Source organism: Betta splendens, chromosome 17 (assembly GCF_900634795.4).
Source record: "Betta splendens chromosome 17, fBetSpl5.4, whole genome shotgun sequence".
Classification (NCBI taxonomy): domain Eukaryota; kingdom Metazoa; phylum Chordata; class Actinopteri; order Anabantiformes; family Osphronemidae; genus Betta; species Betta splendens.
Genome location: NC_040897.2, coordinates 14,409,909 through 14,432,583, shown reverse-complemented (window position 1 = coordinate 14,432,583; position 22,675 = coordinate 14,409,909). Strand labels below are relative to the sequence as shown.

Genomic DNA, 22,675 nt, shown 5'->3' with positions numbered 1-22,675 from the left:
GACCACTCGGTTACCGACGGAGGGTTTCTAGTAAAATGGAGTTAAAGTTTTTACTGATTTCTGTATAAAATTTTGAAAAGGCTTAGTTTTTAGTTTAAAAGCTTGTACTGATTTTAGTCTATTTGTGTATGTCACCATATTTACGGTATATTCGTTACAATTTCACTTATAATCGCAATAGGTTTCATGTACTATTTATTTAAAACTCTATTCGGCTAAATTGAGTTTGTTTATCTTTGTAAGATACTTGTAAGATTAGATTGTTGAATTGTAAATAAAAACTTAAAAAACTTCTAACAATACAATGAGTAAACCGAATAATTCTTTCCGGTGTGCTCTGCCGGAAGTAGTTGGCTCTTAGCAACAGTTAGCTCAGTGCTTCATGTTGATGTACTACAATCAAACATGTCAGGACAGTCGATAACACTGATAGTGTCATACGGTAATGTCATTTAGCACTCTGTTACGCGGTACTTGGCAAAAGTCAGTGACTAAAATAAGTTAAATAAGAATCGATGTCATCTCAAGTAGCTAGAAATTGTTAGCTAACAATGTACTGTTAGCTAGTTAGCAGCTCTTTCTTAGTTACTCTTTCCTAGTGAATTCACTTTAAATACGCGTTACCTGTCGTTTATATCACGTGTTATAACTGTGTATTTATTTTATAGTCACGTGTGCAGTGTATTTTTTCGTGCTTGTGTATGTGACATTTCAGTGTGAAAGTACTTTGAAGGAATCTAGAAAAGCATTTTTATTATGATTGTTTTACTAGTGAACTACTTTTACTACTAATAGTTTATTACCATTAGTAATAGTTTTCTCTCATTTTAGGAGCTACTAAGCATAGCATCACATTAACGGGTCATGATGATGGCAAAGGTGCTACTGTCAAAGATCTGTCAGATGCTCTCACTCAAGCCACGGGAGTTCCACCAGCCTCACAGAAACTCATCTTCAAGGGTAGACTGTTGTTCTCTATCACATTTGAATGAGCTTGACTGTGACATGGTTGTGTGTATTATGTCCTCTAACTGCCCTATTCACCTTGGCAGGAAAATCACTGAAGGACATGGAGGAGAGTCTTTCCAGCTATGGAATAAAAGAAGGCTGCAAACTAATGATGATAGGAAAGCGGGTGAGACCTATAAATGTGTCATATCTTTGCTATGTGACTGTAAATGTGATCAAATACTGACAATAATCCCTCAAACAGAACAGTCCAGAGGAAGAAGCGGAACTGAAAAAGCTCAAAGATATAGAGAAATCTATCGAACAGACAGTCAAAAAGCTGGAAAAAGTTGAAGGGGAGTTGACTGGACTCAAAAATGTAAGCTTACAATTGTAGTTTTTGAGCTGCAGGACTTTCCTGTGCTGTTGTTTTGTTCTTCATTGTGTTGACACTGTTGTTTAGGGATTTCTGGCCAAAGACCTCCAGGTGGAGGCACTGAGTAAACTAGACCACAGAGTAAAAATAGCAGCTGAGCAGTTCATGAAGATTCTGGAGCAGATCGACGCTATGGTACTGACTGTTTTAGCTAAAAATGCATGCTTTTAATTTATGTCACATGTGGCAAACTCTAACTGCTCTCTCCTCACAGAGTGTGCCGGAAAACTTCAATGACTGTAGAATAAAGAAAAAGGGACTCGTAAAGACAGTGCAGGTAAAAAGCATTTCTCTAGTATTACCAACATTTTTTTGAAGATTAGTTAAAATAAATTTTAATAAGTATATTTGCCTTGTGTCAATAGGATTCCCTGGCTCAGTGCGACAAGATCGAGGCTTGTATATCAGACCACCTATCGAAGATTCAGTCGAAAAACCTTGCTTTAGCAGATTAAAGCTCCAGATCCCATATCATGTGCTATAATTTGCTCCATGAGCAAATGCAAAGCGGATGGAATGCTTCAAGAGTGGAGCAGATCCTTGTCTATTTATTGTTGGTGTAATGTGTTTAAAAATACAGAAGGACACTTGTTCATGGCACTGACGCTATGTATGTTTGGGACTCGTTCTCCATTTAGAAGATCAACAAGAGAAACCACTGAGGCTGTTTAAAAACAATAGAGCAGGTTTGAAATGTGGTGTATTATGCAGATCCTTTTAAATTAGCTCATAACTCGTGACAGATGATTAGACTATGTGTCCATAATGAGATCAGCTCATCACACTGTTTAAAAAAAAAGTACTACAAAAAAAGGTTTTCTGTCATGATGTGTCCTCTGTTCAGTGTATTGAGGCAGTTTGATTATGTGGTGAGAGTAGTCTGTTAGGGACAGGGCCCTAGAGTGTCAAGAGTCAGAACCAAAACAGTGTCTTCTTTTTAATCTATTAACTGATCCAGTGTGGTGCTTTGAAATCATTGAACTGTGGAATTTTAATTTCTTTCACCTTCACAGCATTAGGTTATTTTATACATATAAAAAGCATTGGTGATTTGTCACAACAGAAAGGTCCCAGCTACATCCCAATGAATCAAATATTACAGTCTCAGTTTATTTTCAGCCTTATACATGGGATCTTTACATACATCATCACTTATAGAGACCCTAGTGAGTTTCAGGGGCGAGAGGTGACAGGTAGAGAAGGGTCCACACACATGGTCCAACAAGCAGCTTAAATGAATGACCTTCATTAGGCTTTACCACAGTGCAGCTCTGTCAAGAATCAAGTTACAGGATGTAGCTGTATCAATAAGATTGGAAATCCACAATAATCTACAGGAAATAAACGTGTCCATTGCTGCTTTTGTCTCTAATCGTCTTTGTCTTTTGCACCGTGCTTTAAGATGCGTGTGAATGCTACATAGTTAAAGTTGCCTTTCTTGTCAATCGGAGCCTCACGGAAGACCTCATCCACTTCTTCGTCTGTAAACCTGTCACCCATCGTAGTGAGCAGCTCCCGCAGGTACTCCTCCTGAATCACACCTTCGGGTACAGTAAGAGCATTTGGAGTCAGTTAGGTCGGCATTAGACATCAACCTCTAGCAAGTTAAGTTCAGTACGGTAATCAAGTCACCAATAATTTATAACCAAATTGTGTGGACGTCATAAATTAAACTAAAATCATAAGTTAATAAATGTCCCAGTTAATATCAGTGTTAGGAAATGGTGTCACGGTGTACAGTTCACCTTCAAAGCTTCTATCTCACCTGTGCCTTCTTCATCAAAGCAGGCAAACGCGTTACGGATCACGTCTTCAGGGTCTGTGCCGTTCAGCTTCTCTCCGAACATGGTCAGGAACATAGTGAAGTTGATGGGACCTGGTGCTTCATTCATCATGGCCTCCAGGTACTCGTCCGTTGGGTTCTTACCTGGTGGAGGAAACGCTCACAGCTGTGCATTTACACCTGACTGCTGTATGACACACATGTTGGTCCTTTAAATCTATGATTGTGTAATTTGTGTGTTGCTGCATCTACCTAATGAGGCCAGCATGTCATGGAGGTCCTCTTTGTCAATGAAGCCATCCCTGTTTTGGTCGATCATGTTGAACGCCTCCTTGAACTCCTGGATTTGTGACTGATCAAACATAGCAAACACATTGGAGGTGGCGCGCTGAGGACGCTTCTTGGTGTTCTTCCCCTTGGCTCTTTTGCTCGACATGTTGGCAGCAGGTCTCTCCTCCTGTAGAGCAAAATGTGAAACAGGTCTGAGTGACACACGGTCCCTACATATGTTCTGTTAGCTATTCCTGCTAAGTTGACTGCTCCAGTGACGTCAAACAGCTGAGCACGCGTTAGCTAGCGTTCCTTCAGCTAGCTCTACCTGACAGACCAGGCTAACCTGGTCAGCAAGCTAGCCGAGGTCAGAACAAAGTGGATTAAAATGTTTTTTTGTTTTTACCGTGCACAGGATGTGAGAAAAACGAACCTCGTACCTTAGAAAAATAGTGACTTTAGCAGAGAAATCCAAATATCGAAGCACTGAGTTGCAAGAGCATCCACAGGAGGACAACGGGAAAAATCAATGTTTGATTTCCTGTTTCCCAAACTGACCAATCAGAGCCGAGCTGGAGGATCCAACATCCCGGATAATCCACGCTCCTTCAGACTTGGTGTTAGAGTTTCTACATCGAATAAGATACATTAGTTTAATAGCCATGTATGTATCAAAACAGCATTAGTTGATTCATTATTTCTTCTTATGTTTCTTACATTAACTGATGACGGCGCTGTAGTTCTAATGTTCTGCCCCAAGGTGGCAGCAAGTACCTGTGTAATGATTAAAAGTACACAAAAGTACACACAACATATAAAAAAAACTTAAATTTATTTTCATTAATACAGTTGACAACTATTGTATGATTCTTGTGACTGTAATTAAGTCAATGTACATTTTTTAGTGATTTTTGTGAAGGCACTGCCTGAGTTTCCTCAGCCCGCATGGTCTTAGGCTTTCAATCTGAATGAATATGGAAGTGAAGATTCACACGCGTTGAGCTAGTTACTGTCATCACTGCTCACCGGTAGCAGTGGCTCTAATGACAATGCACCAGACCCCCCCTCAAATACTGTACACAGCGAGGGGCCAGGCTTGGAGAGGCTCCTCGGCCGCCTCGTCCCTCTCATGGCCTCAGGGTCTAAATTTAAAGCTGCCCTCAGCCATAAAAGGTCCTGACGGTGTCTTGTGCTTTCTGCCGAGTGGCAGCATTATTTTTGTTCTGTGGACTGTCTTGCTGTCCACTGCCCCTCACTCTGCTGCTTCACCTGCATCCGGACTTTCTGTAACTACTTTTGGAATAACCCACATTTCCTCATTTTGTGACCGGTGGATTGTTTTTGGGGTAAGAGACGTGTGTTTATTTGTTGTGTTTTATTTATTCACTCTGTTTGTTGTTATGACGACGTAAGGCACCTAATGAATACCTGCAGCAGTGCTAGAAGCCCATTTTAAAGTTCTTTATTAATTTATTTATTGTGTTGTAATTTGTGTATGCTGTGTTACTAACATCATTTTGTCCTAGTTGCTGCTGTGTCGTACACTTGACTGCATGTGTTATTGTAGTGGAAAATCATCCTGAATGAAGTAAATCTAACCAAATATACAGGTTTGCTTCATCTAGGAACAATGTGTTTTGGTGACTGGTAGTTTTTTATAGACGCTGGTAGTTTTCACTTCATGCAAAGAGGCTGACGCTGCCTGGAGCAGGTGCTGCTCATGGAGCCACCATCACAAACTGAACTGAACTGAAGATCTTTATTTGTTGTGGTTCAACCATGACACATTAAAAAGCTGTATAACCTTTGAATTTAACTGAATAAATTGAAAAAATTGCTTATTGGTCAAGAAATAAACTGAATTTTAACTAATAAATGGACAAAACAAACATTTAGACAGTGGTAACAATAGACAATAATGAAATATTGGTAATTAATCACTGAGTATTAAACAGTTATTGTTTCACAATCATGCGCTGCTGTCATACTACTCACACAAGTATATTCATTTTTTGTGTTCAACTACAATTTGTTTTCTACCTCTAAAGGTGATAATAATTCAATTTCAGTCTTTATTTCTCAGGCTTAGAAAGCAAAGTTGTAGATTGTTTATGTGACACCTGCTGCCGCTTCATTTAACACAGTTAAACTTTAACCAGAGCTAATGCTAATAAAAATATTAACGTCATCATCCTAATGCCTAATCGCCACTTCCTGCCCTGAGCTAACTCCCCATTCCCAAATTTGTTCATTATAATAATGATAATGGTGATTTACAGAGTTGGTAGAGTAAAGCACAGTCTGACTTTGTAAGTTGGCGGAGTGGCCCTCAGGATGTCAGAATCATTACAAGTGACGCTGAAGCAGCAGGAGCAGCATCAGCTGCAGGAGAAGCATCAGCAGCAGCATCACTATGAGAGCGCGTATCACCTGAGCACCAAGTCGTCTGTAAGCAAGCAGTCGTTCTCCACTTACAAGACGACCACTCAGCGGTAAGAGGCTGAGAGCGTGGCCTGTTTGTGTTCACATCACAGAGCTGTAACATGAAAATAAGGCTGTCTTGATGTAACCTGCCACATCCATAAACTGGGAATCATACAGGTTGCTATATGCTTGGGGGAGTGTGACATCTATTCAAGAGCTCAGAGAGTTTTCATGGAGGCAGGTGTAGGTGTTGTCATCTACTCATCAAAGTACGTCATTATGATGTCAGGGAACAAAACACACCCAACAAAACCACTGGGACAAATCTAGTTGCCAAGTAAATAATTATTTAGCATAAAGAAAACTCTTCAAGTACTGTTCCAGTAATTATACTTCATCACTGTGTCTGAATGATGGGAGTCTGAGGAAACTGAATATGACCTGTACAATCCAATTCAACAGCTTTAATTAAGCTTTTAGTAGATTCAAATGTCTCAGTTTTTAAGCTGCAGCTGGGTTAAATTATGGTCACAGTGTGAGCTGGAGTCAGACCGGCGTAGAATATATTATACAATGGTTCCAAAGTTTGTTTGTGAGTCTATTTAATATAAATGAGGAGGGAAAACATTAGAACAGACTGGACAAGTTGTGTCTTTGTCCGTTAAGCTGCCGGCTCAGTCTACATGGTGGAACCACGTTCACTGTGTAAACGGGGTCAGGGAAGGAATTTCAGCTGTAGTGAGTAGCTGCCAGTTATATTCATGGAGCACCGGGTTATTTCTGGAGGCGCAACATGAGCCGCTGCCAGTGGGCCGACTGTAAAGGCAGCACATGGAAGTCATGCAATTTTAAATGAATTTGCTCAGAATCTTAAATACATTTAATAATAAATAGACGAGCAGCCGGTGCAGTTCGGCAGCCTTGTGTGTGCCTGCTATGATTCTCTGTGAGCTCGTCATCTGAAGTTGAGGATTGACGCTCAGTGTGGCTCCTCCGACTGTAAGGAATGAAAGAATTTCATCAGCATAAAACTTTTTATACCTTCATGATTCTGAGCCAAAGACACCTGGTGAGTCAGCAGGAGAACCGGCTTCTTTCACTGTGAAATCTTATGAGACCTTCTCCATCTGCCGGCGCGTTGAGCCCCTTCCACCGGCTTGATCCCACCTCGCCAGTGCTGAATAGAGTTTATCAAAGCTATGCCATGCCACTACTCCTCCAGGCCAATTGAAAAGATTAGTGCAGCTTTGGCTGAGATTAGAAGTGAAAGGGGGGCTTTGAAATGAACCTTGGCTTCCTGCTGCATATCCACGGGTTCCGGCTCCATTTATAAACGTGGTTGACAATAGGGAGAGAGGCTGTAGACGCAAGTGAGTCACGCTGTAATAAAGGTTAAGGACTGACAGAAATATGTAAGAGTGTTGGACCTCAAGAAGAAATGAGTGTGTCTTTATGTAACCAGTAAATAAGGTTATGGATTAGACGTCTTTTATGGAGCTTCCATTAAACATTTTCTTTATTACAAAGAATAGGAATTCTTAATTAATTTCGACCTTGCTAACAGCGAAATATGGTAAATGATCTGTTTTTTTCTTTCGGAGCGAGTGATGTGGTTGTTGTCTGCTGTCTTCAAGCGTGAAGACCTCTGTAAAGACAGAGAAGAGGCAGGAGGAGCTTAAGCTGAGCCCGCTACCTAAGAGAGCCAAGCGCACCTATTTGGCCATGGACAAGGACAAAGAAGTCATTGGCTACGTTATTCCTGTTTTCAGAGCCAAGTGAGTGAGGAAGCAGCAAAACACCTTTAATAATCATTATTGCAAAATGCACCGATGCTAACAAGTCAACATGTTTGTGTGTGTGGCTGTTGCAGCCATGATGTGGTTCGAGGCCTGTTGGAGGCCCAGGAGGAGGAGGCCACAGAGGAGGGCATCAACTACGTAGCCATGAGAAACCTGTTTGTCAGGGAGGCCAAGGAGGCGATGGAGGTCAGGGTGGAGAAGAAAACCAGAACAACGCACATCAGAGAGTCAGCTGAGCGTCTGGAACTGCACAGGACGGTGAGTCCGGCTCACCAGACGCGTTTATGGCATTTTTATCGAATCTGAATCCCGCCTCACTGTCTTATTATGTAGATGGATGAGTGGGCAGAGTTCCGCAAGAAAATGAACCCGGACAGCCTGACGCATCCTCCAGAGTTTATCGTCAAGCCCCGCGGGCAAACTGTGTGGGAGGGCAGCAACGTCACGCTGCACTGTACTGTGGCCGGGTGGCCCAAACCCAGGGTCGCCTGGTAAGATATGATCCAGGTTTACTGGTTTACTGGCCTTAATGAGGGGGATCAGTCATAGTCATAGAGAAGCCAAATATGCCCAAATATATATTCAGGCTTCACAACACGACCACAGACTCTGAACACAACCGGCTGCTTCTCTGATGCCTTCAAGGTACAAGAACAACGTGCCCATCGATGCCAAGGCTCACCCCGAGAAGTACACCATCGAGAGCACCTACAACATGCACTCGCTGGAGATCAGGAAGTAGGCAACCATTCAGCTGAACACCACACGGCCTCAACACTGGTTATTCACACTGTCTGCACCATTTGTTTTTCAGCTGTGATTTCTTCGACACTGCCCAGTATCACATCTCTGCCCTCAACGTAAAAGGAGAGACATCTACTGTGGCCACTGTTGTTGTGAAAAGTAGGTAACTGCGGCTGTCTCTGCAAGTACAACGTGGTTCAGTTCACCTCCACTGTGAAAAAAAGAATGGTAACTGACATCCATTCATCTCCAGGGTTCCAGGAGGCCGAGGAAGCTGGTCTACTAGATCTGAAACCACGTGAGTCACTTTGTAGTTTACTTTCACATGACACATAAACATGTTGCATATACAGAAAGACACAAAAAAACTATGCTTGAAACGCCTGTCAACAACAGCTTTGACCCACGAAGCTCTGGTGCTAATTTAACATATGGCCCAACAGTGCATCTTCTGGCAGCAACAGATGTTTTCCTCGTGATCTTTTTGGAGCGTGACAGTTTCCTGAAGTACTGCCTGCACTTTGTAAATGCTGTATTTCGTGTCCGCAGACGGCTTCTGCCCAGAGCACGGTGTCACCTTTAAGACCACCATCATTGACAAATTCGAAGTGGCCTTTGGCCGCGAGGGCGAGACTCTGAGTCTGGGCTGCACTGTCATCATTTTTCCCACCGTCAAGCGATACCAGCCCGAGGTTGTGTGGTCCAGAAACTGTACGTAGGAAGAGTGCGATGCCGCTGTGGTCTTTTCGCGTTGCGAGCGTGAGTCACAGCCCCTGTGTCCTCTCCTCCCGGCAGCTGTGCCGCTGAAGCCGTCCAAGTGGCTGCACAGCCACTGGTCTGGGGAGCGCGCCACACTGACCCTGGTCCACCTCAACAAGGAGGACGAGGGCATGTACACGCTGCGCGTCAACACCAAATCCGGCTTCGACACCTACTCGGCCTACGTGTTTGTCAAAGGTGACTTCTAACAAGTTTGAAGTTTAAAACTTTTAGGTTTAAAAAAGTCCAAAGGACCAAACCAGCTCTTCATTCACTCATTCTCTGTAACATCAGTATGTGCTACCTCGCATACTGTACTGTAATGGAAACTCAATGTGTAACGGAGATCAGCCTGATTTAGAAACACCGCTACTCTGTGTGTGTGTGTGTGTGTGTGTGTGTGTGTGTGTGTGTGTGTGTGTGTGTGTGTGTGTGTGTGTGTGTGTGTGGGGTCATCTGTCTCTGCCAGATGCTGACGTGGAGGTGGAGGGGGTTCCTGTCGCCCCCCTGGACGTGCGCTGTCATGATGCCAACAAGGACTACGTGGTGGTGACCTGGAAGCAGCCGGCGGTGGAGGGCAGCAGCCCCATCCTGGGCTACTACATCGACAGGTCAGGACAGTTTCACCACTGCTTTCTTTCCCCAATGTTTTACTGGGTGCTAGATTCTGTGCAGTCAACCTGCTGTAGAACCTGGCTTCTTTCCAAATTCCGCCGCTGATGGAGGCTTGGTGGAGAAATGCAAACCTTCCACATAAGTGGAACTCCTACATACAGTACTGTACATTCTGTGCCTGCGTGGGCAGACAGTGCAGTCAATGCACAGCACATGGCAGTAATATTGTGCTACAGGCTGTAACTCATCATAATTCACGTAAATGCATTGTCTTGACAGGTGCGAGGTGGGAACCCACCACTGGGCTCAGTGCAACGAGACCCCAGTGAAGTACGCCCGCTTCCCGGTCACTGGGCTGGTGGAGGGACGCTCCTACACCTTCAGGGTCAGGGCCCTGAACAATGTGGGACTCAGCCGCCCGTCGCGTGTGTCTGAGCCTGTGGTTGCCATGGATCCCTCCGACAGAGCCCGCCTCAGAGGTGAGCGGCGACCCAGAGTCCCGCTGACACACGGACACGATGCGTCGCCTCTTAGTGTGATTTATAAAACCCTTTCCTCAACAGCCGGACCCTCGGCCCCCTGGACAGGAATGATCAAGTTCACCGAGGAGGAGCCCACGGGTACGATGGCGAGGCAAACACATCAAATTTAATATATTGATGCTGTGGTGTTTGTTCAAGCACTGAGATAAGCCTTGTTATAGTGTATTGTTTAAACGAAGGTCTAAAAATAGCTGGACTCAGTCATTTGCAGCCCCGCTGATATGAAGCCCCTCCTCCAGATGATGTGAGCTTCCTTTCGCCTCTGCAGTTGGTGTGGTTCCTGGAGAACCAACTGATGTTGTGGTTACCGAGGCAACCAAGAGCTACGTGGTGCTCGCCTGGCAACCTCCGGTCCAGAGAGGTCACGAAGGAGTCATGTACTACATTGAGAAGGTGAGCGCAAACAGTGTGTTTTAACGCACGAAGACTCCAAACAGGCGAATGTTCTAAACCCACACACGCGTCTGCTCGCTCCTCAGTGCGTCTCAGGCACCGACGCCTGGCAGAGGGTGAACACCGCTGCGCCCGTCAAGTCTCCGCGCTTCGCCCTGTTCGACCTGGCGGAGGGAAAGTCCTACAGCTTCCGCGTGCGCTGCTGCAACTCGGCGGGCGTGGGCGAGCCGTCCGTGTGCACAGAGGACATCACCGTGGGGGATAAGCTGGGTGAGCGGCTGCACGCGCCTCGCTCTCGCTCCTCCTCTTCTTCTGCACGTCTTACAGCTTCCTCCCTCCCTGTCAGACCTGCCCTCGGCTCCAGGCATCCCAGTGCCCATCAGGAACACCAGCACCTCGGTGGTGGTGACCTGGGGCGCCTCCAAGGAAGTCACACAACTGGTCGGCTATTATATTGAGTGTAGCATGGTTGGCACTGACGTCTGGATGCCCTGCAACAACAAGCCTGTCAAGCAAACCAGGTAGCTGCCAGTCAAAGTGCTCAGACAGTGTCTGATGAGCTCTTTGAAGAACTGGAACGGTGCACAGTGCTTTTCTAGTTCTTAGAAAGGAAGTGGTTTTGTTGCAGATCCTCCCCTCTGTTTCCAGGTTTGTGTGCCACGGCCTGACCACTGGGGCGACCTACGTGTTCAGGGTGAAGGCGGTCAACGCCGCGGGCTACAGCCAGAGCTCCCCCACTTCGGACAAAGTGCTTGTAAAAGCTGCCATCTGTGAGTCTCATTCTCTCTGCTCAGAAGCACGCGAGCCATTCGTTTCCCCCGGCCCCATTCATGCAGACGCTGACTGCTGGACCTGCTGTTCCTTTAGATACAGAGTTCAGCACGTTGAATCCTCATGCTTGTTCATGAACCTCGTTAACATTCATCCGCACATTTCCTCCTCCCTCCCAAAGTCTCAGTGACTTCATAAACATTCTCTAAAATGTATTCTCCTCTGCAGTTGAGCTCCATTACAACTTTTATGTTTATGAACACACGTATCTTATATTTATGTGTGCATACATTTGCATGTGCCCCTCTGACACGCATCCCTAACGCATTTCTCTTTCGCTCATCTTTGACCCAATCAAATCCAGAATCACATCATGTGTTACAAATATCTGCCCAGTTGCTGTTTCCTGTCTAGCTTTGTTTCGCTAACTCTTCAGGGACGCCTCTTGGTGCATGGCCGAGGCCGAGGCTAAAACGTTGCGTTAACGAGCATGAGCCTAACGAGCGTCTCGTCAGGCTGCAGACATGTTCTTAGAGTCCGAGTTCTCCCCGTGAGTATAAGTCCTTCCTCGGATGGTGTGTTGCTGGTGTGCACAGTGCATGCAGCATGTTCACCTGCAGTATGTAGAATTCTACCACGTGGTATGAAATTATAAAACGCACCCATTTTCTGCTTCATCACATCGATAAACGAACACACGCTGCTTGTAGCCACCCCTGGGAAGCCCACCGGTGTGACCTTGCTGGAGGCCTTCAAGGACTACATGGTGCTGGGCTGGGCCGCGCCTGCTAATAACGGAGGTGCTGACATCAGGGGATACTTCGTGGACTACAGGACTGTCAAGGGCAATGTTGTTGGGAAATGGCACGAAATGAACCTGAAGGCGCTGACTGTAACCACTTATAAAGTAATACTTTTCACCAGACAGGTTCCATTAATGTCATGTGTGTGTGACAGCTGGGTTTTAAATCTCCATCTCACCACTTGTTTTTCCTTCAGGCTGAGAACCTGAAGGAGAACGTCTTCTATGAGTTCCAGGTGCGTGCTATGAACATGGCGGGCGTGAGCGTGGCCTCCGTTCCCTGTGCCCCGCTGGAGTGCAAGGAGTGGACCATTACTGTGCCAGGTGGGAGGGGTTCTGTTCATTAGATGCGTGCAGTAAAGTCCACGCTGCCATTCCTCAACCTGTCTGTTTGCTCCTGGAGGCGTTCCGGTCGGGCTCCACGCGCAGGAGGTCCGGGACACCTCCCTCGTGGTGCTGTGGGAGCCCCCTGTGTTCGAAGGCCGCTCTCCCGTCAATGGGTACTATCTGGATATCAAGGAGGCGTCTGCTGGAGAGGAGGGCTGGAAGGCCGTCCACGAGAAGGTCAACAGGATGAAGTACATGAAGGTGAGGGAGGCGACTGTGGCGCCTGTACATGAACCCTGAGCATGAATGAAGCGGGACGTTTCCACTCCTCCTGTGCCCCTTCAGGTGACTGGGCTCAAGACTGGCACATCCTACGTCTTCCGCCTGCGTGCGCAAAACATTGCAGGAGTTGGAGGGACCTCAGCGGTGTTGGGTCCAATCGTGGCCCAGACTCGCCCTGGTGAGTGCGACTGTTATATAAATCACACATTCAGCTCCTGCACTGGACTGGGATCATAGAGAAATTACTTTTATATATCACCACTACAGCAGAAAAATCTCTGAAACAAATAAATGAAACATATATATGCTCTCTACCCCTCAGGAACCAAAGACATTTACGTGGATGTTGACGATAATGGCATCATCTCGATGGTGTTCGAGTGTCCTGACATGAAGCCAGGTTGTGAGTTTGTGTGGTCCAAGAACTACCAGGCTTTCACCGACACCTCACGTCTGACCATTATCAGCGAACGTGGCAAGTCAGTATCGCACACATTCCCCACCTCCCCTGCAGGACATGACCTCCCTGGGCTCATTCTCACTCTCTCATCTGTCCTGCCTCCAGATCCAGAGCTATCTTCAACAGTCCGTCCCTGGAGGACCTGGGCACCTTCTCCTGTGCGGTCACCAACACTGACGGCGTCTCCTCCAGCTACACGCTCACAGAGGAGGGTCAGTCTCATTCACCCCTTATTTGCCTGGGTGGCGTTCGGCGACAGGCTCCTGTCTGTCCTACTGTTTTCGAGCCTCCGTCCCTCCCTGGGGTCTGTGTGTTTGTCTCACATTATCCAGTTGTGTTTCTCCAACCAAGCTGCTCTGACTCTGTACGTGACATGTGGCTTTTCACACCGCATTAAGGATAAACTTTTCAATAAGAGCGTCAACAAAGACAAGAGCATTAAACGTGTTAAGGGAATGGAAGAGGTCGTGAAACTCAACATTTCCTGTTGTTATGTGACAGGTCTGAAACGTCTCCTGGAGATGAGCCACGACCACAAATTCCCTGGTGAGTGTCCCTCGTCAGAGCAGATACAGTACGTCATCTTTTTACTTACACGACCAGGACGTTTCCTTGTACTTGGTGTTAAAGTAGGTATTTTAGTTCTGTGCTCAGAATCTTTGGGAATAGTTTCTCAGTAACAACAAGCACAAAGGTCCAGCGGTTCATTGTTTCTAAGAGCTTTCACGAATGCACTGCTCTCCAGTGATTCCCTTTAAGAACCAAATGGCCATGGAGCTGCTGGAGAAGGGTCGCGTGCGGTTCTGGACTCAGGTGGAGAAGTGCACTTCAGCCTGTCAAGTGGACTACGTCTTTAACGATGTCATCATCACTCAGGGGAAGGTGGGAATCACGTCTGACCTTTTCACACCGGCTGAAGCCTCTCCTTCTTGTCTCCTGTCACCCAATCGTCTTGCAATTAATGGCTTGGCGTTTTTTTGTTAACTGCTTCCAGAAATATACCATGAACTTTGACAAATCCACTGGCATCATCGAAATGTTCATGGACTCTCTGGAGGTCACAGACGAGGGAACCTTTACCTTTAACCTGGTCGATGGGAAGGCTAAGGGTACCACCAGCCTGGTGCTGATTGGAGATGGTGAGGCCTCAGACCGTGTTTTTAATGCCAGCATGTGTCCACTGGGGGGCAGCAGAAGACCGTCATCGCTGCTGTAGCTGGACGCCTCAGTTTTCAGAAACTGCACTTAACATTTTTACTTTCCTTGGCATTTTCCAGAATTCAGGGAGCTTCAAAGGAAATCAGAATTTGCGAGGGCCGAATGGGTCAGGAAACAAGGTAAGACTTTGAAAACAACTTGAAGCATCAGTACGTGCTTCGACTGACACGCTTCTCTGAATATGGACCATTAATTGCAGGTCCTCACTTTGTTGAGTACCTGGACTTCGCGGTTACACCACAGTGCGATGTGCTGCTGAAATGCAAGGTTAGAAAAGCAAACACATGGAAATAGTTAGTCTTTGTGTTGCAGCACGTGTTTAATCCTGTTTAACTCCACAGATAGGAAACGTCAAACCAGAGACTGAGATCACCTGGTCTAAAGACAGCATTGAAATCGCAGAGGACGACGAGGATGCGAAGAAAATCGAGCGAAAGGATGGAGATCTGACCTTTAATATCGGAAAGGTCAGCCCATTAGACGCAGACCGTGTCTTGTGAAAAGCGGTGAGGTTATGAGTAAAAAGCTAAAGGCTGCGCTTCCATGGTAAAGCCAGATGCTCCTCTGCCAACCATTCGTCTCTGACACACAGTCATAAATGATAAAACTCCTGCTGGAGCGTCAGCGGCTCCATCCTGGGAATCAGACCACACACACTGTGTGCCTGTTAGTTCTCTGCCATCATAGTCCCCTGGCTCATCCTTTTCATCATTCACGACCATATAGTGCACAAGCTGTGTATGGTTCGTCTGTGTCATCCATTCATTCACCTCATTTCTAACACCAGATTCAATTTAACTCCTCTGGCAACTGGAAACACTGGAGGGCTCTGAGAATATTAATCGCTCTCTCAGTCGGTGACGCTGAACTTGTTTTGCTGTCTCAGGGTCCCATTCCACCAACACTACATGAACATTGCTCATCGAGAGAGGGGTTGGTGTCACTGCATGAGCCCGGCGGCGGCCGGCGGCCGGCTAATCGCTGCGCCCGTCATTCGCACCTGCATTAACTGGCTTATCTGTCTAATTCACAGTGGGTTATTAAGCAAGAGAAAAAGAAAGAGAAAGAAGGAAAAAAGCCATCTGCAGACGGAGTTCCGCCGCCACCAAGGCCCAAAGTCTGGACATTGTCTTTGCTGCCATAAGTTCACGCTTATAATTCCTCGACGTGTCCTCGTCATCTCACCCTTTCTGTGTTTTCCTTTTGACGCCTGCAGCATCCTGGGCAGGAGAAAAGCTGGTCTTTTCTGTCTAGTCAGTGTCTGTCTGGCTGTTTTACTGTCTTTGATCTGTCAGAAGAATCATACTGTACTTCACTTGAGCTAAGGGACATAAATGTTGTCTGGAACACACTAACTGTTCTTTTGCTTTGAACATTAGATCTGCAAGAAGGATGCGGGTATCTATGAGGTGTTCCTCATGGACAGCAGAGGCAAAGATAAGAGCACCTTCAAACTGACGGATGCAGGTAAAGTCTCATCTTCAGTCCTGGGAGGAAAAGTTCCACCCGTGAACGTGACATTAATCGCTGTCCCGTCTTTTCCCCAGGATATCAAGCTGTAATGAATGAGCTGTTCAGGGTTATTGGTGAGTCATTAGACTTCACACTTACTAAGTAGTAACAAAGCACCACACATCACATGCTAAAGGAAAGCAGAAGCACAATGTGCCCATGTACAATGTGTTCCTCAGCGTGATCCACCAACAGCTTGACACACACCATCCTTTGACTCCTTTTCTTTCAGCCAACTCCGCCAGTGAAATCCAAGTCCTCAGCACTGAACACGGCATCGTCCTCTACTCCACGGTCACGTACTACAACGAGGAGCTGCGCGTGGGTTGGCTGCAGAAGTACGTGAGCACCGATTCCACCCGGGTGCAGTTATGCCGTCTCACTAACAAACAAACGCTGATAAAGGGGCAGAAAGGAAATAGATATGCCGGCGCTGGTGTTTCACCAGTAACCAGCAGTTCAGCTTTGAAAAAGAAGGAGCTTGACTCGTTGAGGGTGTCAGATCCGCTGAAAGGTTTTCAAATGTGTGACACAGGGAAAGAAACCCTGAAAAGACTGTATTGATATTATAGTGACTGCATTCACAGCACCTGCTTGTGTTTTTGTTGCAATGAGCCTAAATGCAAGAAGGAAGACAAAGAATTCTAGAAACTTGATTTCTGTATATCTCAGCAGACTTGAGGCCAGTCAGGCAGGCTTGCTATCAGGTTTTTTCATTATGTTGTAATACACCAATGATGCTTGATCTCTCAGAGACACTAAGATTGCAGCGTCAGAGAGAGTCAAGTCTGGAGTCACCGGAGAGCAGCTGTGGCTGAAGATCAATGAGCCCACGGAGAAGGACAAAGGGAAATACGCCATCGACATCTTCGATGGCAAAGCTGGTGTGAAGAGAGTCTTTGAGCTGACTGGTCAGGGTGAGTGAGAGGAAAAGATGTAAAAGATGAAAGCATGTGTCCTATAAGGATGCACTTTTAGAAAACAGGTAATAAGATGATGTTCTGTTCCTGCTGCAGCATGGCAACAGGCATTTGAAGAATTTCAGAGGCTCAAGTAAGTCAACAAACTCATCTCTTCTCTTGTGTAATTCTGTATTTCTGTCCCAAGCGGATGTTTACATAAATGAATCGTTATAGTTGCCACAAACTTAAAATAGATCCCATGTACGGCGTGACCCCTTTTAGCCCTTTTAGAAGCCCCGGGATAAATTTCCTGCTATTGTACAGCCCAGAAAAAAGGTTCTGCCACTGATACCGTTCCAAGATGCTTCTGACAGCGTCTGTCTCCTTCCTTCCGTAGGGCGGCAGCCATTGCAGAGAGAAGTAAGTGCTTATTTATTGCCTGGTTTCCCCCAGGAGACGTCCGGCGTTCTATGAAATGATATAACATTTTCCTGGATATAGAAGCTATTTCAGTTCAAATGCAGTTTTTTTAACTCGGGTTATGTGTTATTTATGATGCATTAGTCTACAGGAGCCATAATATTAAAATCTGATTCGTGGAAATGGATTTTTCTGGAAATGAAATGTCCACAGTGCTGAAAAAAGGAACTGACGTATTAAAGTATATTTAATTAATAGATTCAAAGCTATTGTAATATTTATGGGGGCTTGTGTTAATTGCCAGTTAGAAGTAATGTTAATCTTACAAAGGTTAAACGACTGATGGTTGATTCTTGACTGGCTCCTGTATTTCCTGTTCAGACCGTGCTCGTGTTGTTGGAGGTTTGCCAGATGTGGTTGCAATCCAAGAAGGCAAGGTAAACAAATTAAACTGATTCTGATAGAACACGCTTTCACCCTTGGCCTTCTTTTTAATTATAACTTTTCTTGGCTTTATCTTTTCCCTAAATTCTGAACTACCTAGTTTAATATGTCACACATTTAATCCAAGATGCAATTTTCCTGTTTTCTTCAGTCCCTGAATCTGACTGGCAACGTCTGGGGTGATCCTGCACCGGAGGTGTCCTGGGTCAAGAACGACAAAGTGCTGGTATCGGACGATCACTACAAACTCAAGTTTGAGCATGGAAAGTTTGCCAGCATCACAATTGCCTCCGTCACAACAACTGACTCTGGCAAATACGCCCTCCTGGTCAAGAACAAGTACGGCACAGAGGCTGGTGAGTTTACTGTCAGCGTGTACAACCCAGAGGAAGAGGAGGGCAAGGAGGAGAAGAAAGACTAAAGATGATGCAGCGTGGAGAAACAAAGGGGTCTCCAAAGCATTTTACCCCGGCACATGCCGGCGTGCCAGCGCAATCTAAATAAATCATGAATACAGCTGCTTTCTCCTGTCGTTCATGTGCTGGGCTAAGGAGCTCTGGGCATTGCTTGTGAGGAAGCAAACAATGATTATAATGGAGGGAGGAGACTCGTCTGCTTGTAGTTGCTTTACTTCAGTAAATTCTGCCGTATCACCTATTGTAATGTATGAGCTAATCTTGTTTTAGAAGCCAGAGGGAGTTGGCAAAAACAAAACACTCTTCTTATAATATTACAGTTATAAACAGCAATACATTGGAATAACCTTTGACCTCTTAAACCCCATCACCTTTATGTACAGTACAAATAATTGTACAAAATATGTCATGAACATATTACTAGGCGTCAGCTTTATGTTGTTGGATACTGGCAAGTGCCAGTGGAAAAACGCTAAGTTCCACAGAGTAATTTTTAAATTACTGCTATGTTTAACCCGTGTTGTGTACATGTATGTTAAAGATGTTTTGTTTGTGAGCTAAACTAAGTGAAGCCATGAATGTCTAAACTGGTTCAGTCACAGTGTCTCAGTCTCTGCTGAGTGGAAAGTAGGACAGGAATATCTTGCCTTGGTGGTCTTAAGAGCTCTTCTGATGAGCATTAGACACTGTCAAAATGTTTTTAGAAAGTTGGAGGAATGTTGTTTTTCTGGTACAATAGAAAAAGACATGCAGATGAACTGCTCTCCAGTATTTTGGCCTGTGGCTGTAGTCTAATAAACATGTCAAATACTGTTGTGTTGAAAATACTACCTGTGTAAGGCTGCACCTGTTTCAGAGATGTTTACCCACGTCCCTAAATAAACAGTTTTATTTGCTCATAATGAAATTATTTAATTAAAGGTGAATTTATAAAATGTAGGAAGAAGGAGCCTATAAGAAGACTGCAGTTACGTGATTCTGGCTTCTGATGCTATTAAGCAGAAGCACTTCTTATTATAAGGAGCCCAAGGTTTGTATGAAATAAACAAGGCTGGGAAAAAAAATGAATAAAGGGCACCAAATAATGACCAGGTACAAAAACAATCAAAAAGAAAAGATGGTGACCTAAAAGATGAACACAAACGGAAATAAAGCTTAATAGACAGAACATGACCGTATAACTCATAGACTAATAAGAACTATAAATAATACAGTGAGACAAAGACGTCTTAACAGAACGAAGGGGTGGGAAGTTAAAGGTGCCCAAACCTGCCTGTGCCCGTGGGGCCCGTATTCTGGTTTTCCGTCCATGTGACTTACACAGATATGTAATCAGTGTTGTCTGTCTATAAACATCATCAGTCCAGGATCTGTGCTCGGGTCAAAGTCCCGCACAAAGCAGCGACTGCGCTCTGAACTGCACCGAGCTCCGCAGCGCAAGCGGCGACTGCGCTCCAGCTGCAATTTACCCGAGCAGCCGAGCGACAGGCTCCCGTCCGTCCGTCCGTCCGTCCAGCCGCGGTGGTCCAGGAAGAGGAGGCTCCACGGCGACGGTATGGGGACTCAGTGAGAACGTCCACCACCGGCAGCAGCGCGCACCGAACCCGAACCAGAGGTGAGAGCACGCCGGGCAGAACCCGGGCTGCTTCACACGTCCGTTGAAGCGACGTTCCTGTGTGAACTGGCTAACGTTAGCTAGCCGTGCGAGCCGCTAGCCTCGCTTAGCACCGGGGGTTCTCTGGACTCGGACGCGTTGCGGCTGCACTGGACTGGACGATTGGGCACCACTCGAGGAATGGACACGTAAAGGTGTTGATGCGAAGCGGGCACTCGTCGTCGGTGGTGACAGCGTTAGCGCTCGGTCGTTTACGCGTGAACGGTGGCGTCACGCCAGCTAGCTAAGGGTTAACATGCGCACGGCTAGCCGAGCCGAGCGCCGACTCCATTCATTGCAGTTCTGCCTGTTTTTCTCTCTGCCACTGTTTATAGTCGACTTCTACCAACGTTGAGCTTACACTTAAATCCCCAGTTTCGCCTGTGTTCGTTTATTCCCGCAGTGTCCAACCATAGAGCAACGGTAGTGTGTTTAACTGGTGACTTTGTGCCAGATGTCGCTTGTGACTTAATGGCTAACAACAGTTATTGATGCTAAGAGTGCGTCCATAGCTTACATCACACGCTTTTGTCACATTGTGTATTTAGTGTTAAATATAGAAATCTGAGCTAAGCGGGTCAACACACAGCTACTCCCACGCTGCTGTTGTCGTTTCATGTCAGTCATGGACGCATTAATCCACTGTCTTTGCTTAGAAACTAACAATCCTAGCGCTATTTTCTCTGCTTTACTGGGTTTTGATTCATTGATTGTTCAAATCAATCCTCTGCACTGAATGAGTTTTACGAGCGTGCAGCTATTTTAGCCCAGTTCAGATGTGGGTAGTTTAGGGAACCGTGTGCAGCGTGGCACACATGCAGGTTATATGTTTGTAGTTCCTATCTCCACGTACAGTCTGTGTGAGTGTTTAAACATGGCAGCTGTGTGTACAGTTAACCGCACAACCTGCTCTGGTCTCTGTTTCGATTTGGCTTCAGAGAGAGCGTGGAACCTTCATGAAGATCTTTACCCAAGCACTTAACAAGGACCGTGGAGGAGTTGTAGAGCTGAAAAAGAACTTTTGTTCACCCCTGTCTTATTTTCACCTTTTCTGCTTTGTGAACAGTCTTCACAACAGAAAAATAAGGGTTTCTAATGTAAGAGCACTTCCTCTCAATGCACAATTTGTCACTTGTGCCTGAGTTTGTGGTTGTAGTACTTGATGTCATATATCAGGCAGGTTCATTTGTATGCAGATTGATGTAATTCAGTACTTCACCGAGTGCAACATGAACCCTGTGTGGTCTGGAGGACCGGCTCAGTCAGCGGAGTGAGTCCTTTCTCACTCGATCAAAGCGAATGTGCACAAGGTAATTCAAGATGCAAAGCATGATTATGCTGGGAGAGTAAGGCAGACACACACACACACACACACACACACACACACACACACACACACACACACACACACACGTGTCTCAGCCTGCCGTGTCTTAATTATGCAGGTAAAAAGGCAAACGTTTTCACTTGATTGTGGTTTAAAGTGTGCTCACATTCAATGTATAAGGGAGGAGCATTTATGTGTGCAGGACTGAAGGAATCCTTGAGCACAGAACGGATTATGGCACAGGGGGAAGGACAACCCAACAGCCTTCAGCTCAGTGGGCCTGTACGTTTTCTTTCATTGTTCACAAAGGGTGAGCAGATGGGGCCGTAGGGATAAGGTCGCAGTGGAGGAGCGCCTGCTTTGCCTGTGAGTGAAGGCCTAGGACAACGACAGAGAGTTCCCCCGATCCCATCACACTGTATTTATAGAGTGGATGCTTTAAATCAACACTCGGCCTGTTCCGAGCAAGGTGTTTTGAAAGTTTACTTAGACTAATCCCTGTACAACGGATATGTTTGTGTAGTTACTTCCAGAACTTTCACTAACCGCAAGTCAAGGCAGTCACATCACAAGGATAATGAGCAACAAAAGGTAAACATGTCGAAGTTCAGTGGACTGAGTTCTAAATATTGTTTGACAGCCAGTGTCATGATGCCCCTTATTGATTGGCCGTGCACATGCAGCAATGATTACATTGTACATGTGACTAATGTGAAAGAACATCATGCTGCAGACGACTGCTTTTTTCTTTCTGAGCTCGTAGCCTTATCAGGTCAAAAACATATCCCTTATCAGCCGCACGCCGCTGAGCTCAAAGAGGCCATGCTATTGGCTGGACTCTTTATGCTCCGTCAGATGACTGGATGAACGCTAGGTGCATATCCAGCAAAGCGTAGTCCACAAGAAGGATGGCAAAGTTTATGAGCGTGTTGCACAACTCCCAATGGTGTCGGAGGCCGTCAAAACGATACTTACTACTGGGAGGGTCATTCCAAGGTGATTTGGGTGAGCCACATTTGAGGCTGGACTCGGAATGCCAGGGGGGATTATCATTAATCTGAGGGAGGAAAACTTTGGTCACTGTGGAGTTTCCTGAGGTGGGTACAGTAGGAGCGGATGCTCCAGCAGCAGTGATGAAGAGGCAGAGATCCTGGGGGGACACGGAGCTGCTGGGAAGCAATACTGACAACAGTGAGCAGGACGAGTCGTCCTCTCAGAGGTTGTCGTGGTCTCTGGTGAGTCAGTGCTGACAGGTTTCTGAGTCAGTCACAGATCGGGCCTGCTGCTGTTGGGACCGCTATGCTGTTAGTCATCTGGTGTGTTTTGTTATTGTAATGACTGTTGGAGGACTGATTCCTGGACTGATGGATGTCATCAGTTTTCAAGCTACATTTAAAACTGTTTAGGCGTAAAGGTAAACTGTCAAA

General features: G+C 45.8%; 4 protein-coding genes across 12 annotated transcripts in view; 3 read left to right on the top strand and 1 right to left on the bottom strand.

Moving 5' to 3' along the window:
* Window positions 1-290: 290 nt before the first annotated feature.
* bag1 (BCL2 associated athanogene 1) lies at window positions 291-2,743 on the top strand. The gene is made up of 7 exons (XM_029132618.2): window positions 291-442; window positions 832-960; window positions 1,053-1,135; window positions 1,214-1,327; window positions 1,412-1,519; window positions 1,599-1,661; window positions 1,750-2,743. Exons 1-7 carry the CDS (start codon window positions 406-408, stop codon window positions 1,837-1,839), a joined length of 624 nt encoding a protein of 207 aa, XP_028988451.1. The 5' UTR covers window positions 291-405; the 3' UTR covers window positions 1,840-2,743.
* Window positions 2,474-4,027, bottom strand: myl12.2 (myosin, light chain 12, genome duplicate 2). The gene is made up of 4 exons (XM_029132619.3): window positions 3,878-4,027; window positions 3,420-3,624; window positions 3,150-3,311; window positions 2,474-2,925 (listed from the first exon to the last, which is right to left on the bottom strand). The coding sequence occupies exons 2-4, from the start codon at window positions 3,601-3,603 to the stop codon at window positions 2,753-2,755; spliced, it is 519 nt and encodes a 172-aa protein (XP_028988452.1). The 5' UTR covers window positions 3,604-3,624; window positions 3,878-4,027; the 3' UTR covers window positions 2,474-2,752.
* A 594-nt stretch (window positions 4,028-4,621) lies between these two features.
* myom1a (myomesin 1a (skelemin)) lies at window positions 4,622-18,368 on the top strand. 3 transcript variants are annotated; one of them, XM_055503597.1, is made up of 37 exons: window positions 4,622-4,783; window positions 5,717-5,929; window positions 7,496-7,636; window positions 7,732-7,918; window positions 7,994-8,151; window positions 8,306-8,398; window positions 8,475-8,563; window positions 8,658-8,702; window positions 8,954-9,115; window positions 9,200-9,361; window positions 9,633-9,774; window positions 10,058-10,257; window positions 10,342-10,398; window positions 10,589-10,713; window positions 10,800-10,983; window positions 11,060-11,234; window positions 11,362-11,483; window positions 12,195-12,391; window positions 12,484-12,610; window positions 12,690-12,874; window positions 12,959-13,073; window positions 13,218-13,374; window positions 13,461-13,567; window positions 13,857-13,901; window positions 14,101-14,237; window positions 14,350-14,494; window positions 14,633-14,692; window positions 14,773-14,840; window positions 14,915-15,040; window positions 15,953-16,040; window positions 16,121-16,159; window positions 16,318-16,423; window positions 16,839-17,002; window positions 17,102-17,138; window positions 17,385-17,407; window positions 17,789-17,844; window positions 18,003-18,368. In XM_055503597.1, the coding sequence occupies exons 2-37, from the start codon at window positions 5,772-5,774 to the stop codon at window positions 18,270-18,272; spliced, it is 4,452 nt and encodes a 1,483-aa protein (XP_055359572.1). In that variant the 5' UTR covers window positions 4,622-4,783; window positions 5,717-5,771; the 3' UTR covers window positions 18,273-18,368. The 3 variants fall into 3 exon arrangements, with proteins under 3 accessions (XP_055359572.1, XP_055359573.1, XP_028987246.1); XM_055503598.1 differs by having other exon boundaries at window positions 4,623-4,783; window positions 5,771-5,929; XM_029131413.3 differs by having other exon boundaries at window positions 4,623-4,783; window positions 5,752-5,929.
* Window positions 18,369-19,529: 1,161 nt separating this feature from the next.
* lpin2 (lipin 2) overlaps window positions 19,530-22,675 on the top strand; it is a 23,540-nt gene continuing 20,394 nt past the window's right edge. For 4 of the 7 annotated variants that reach the window (XM_055503601.1, XM_055503599.1, XM_055503600.1 and 1 more), the window contains exon 1: window positions 22,268-22,483. In XM_055503601.1, the coding sequence (XP_055359576.1) occupies window positions 22,382-22,483 (102 nt within the window). In that variant the 5' untranslated portion in view covers window positions 22,268-22,381. Of the gene's footprint in view, window positions 19,883-19,920; window positions 20,077-22,267; window positions 22,484-22,675 lie in introns of those variants that run through there. The other 3 variants (XM_029131419.3, XM_029131420.3, XM_029131418.3) reach the window with 3 other exon arrangements.

Excerpts from the sequence above, each read along its gene's own strand:
- bag1 (XM_029132618.2), top strand. The coding sequence starts at position 406 with ATGTCAGGACAGTCGATAACACTGATAGTGTCATACG. Across the intron at positions 1,136-1,213 it reads TAATGATGATAGGAAAGCGG|AACAGTCCAGAGGAAGAAGC; the intron begins GTGAGACCTATA and ends TCCCTCAAACAG. Across the intron at positions 1,520-1,598 it reads TGGAGCAGATCGACGCTATG|AGTGTGCCGGAAAACTTCAA; the intron begins GTACTGACTGTT and ends CTCTCCTCACAG.
- myom1a (XM_055503597.1), top strand. The coding sequence starts at position 5,772 with ATGTCAGAATCATTACAAGTGACGCTGAAGCAGCAGGAGCAGCATCAG. Across the intron at positions 10,984-11,059 it reads CACCGTGGGGGATAAGCTGG|ACCTGCCCTCGGCTCCAGGC; the intron begins GTGAGCGGCTGC and ends CCTCCCTGTCAG. Across the intron at positions 17,003-17,101 it reads CTTTGAGCTGACTGGTCAGG|CATGGCAACAGGCATTTGAA; the intron begins GTGAGTGAGAGG and ends TTCCTGCTGCAG.
- myl12.2 (XM_029132619.3), bottom strand. The coding sequence starts at position 3,603 with ATGTCGAGCAAAAGAGCCAAGGGGAAGAACACCAAGAAGCGTCCTCAG. Across the intron at positions 3,312-3,419 it reads TGACATGCTGGCCTCATTAG|GTAAGAACCCAACGGACGAG; the intron begins GTAGATGCAGCA and ends TTCCTCCACCAG. Across the intron at positions 2,926-3,149 it reads CTTTGATGAAGAAGGCACAG|GTGTGATTCAGGAGGAGTAC; the intron begins GTGAGATAGAAG and ends CTGTACCCGAAG.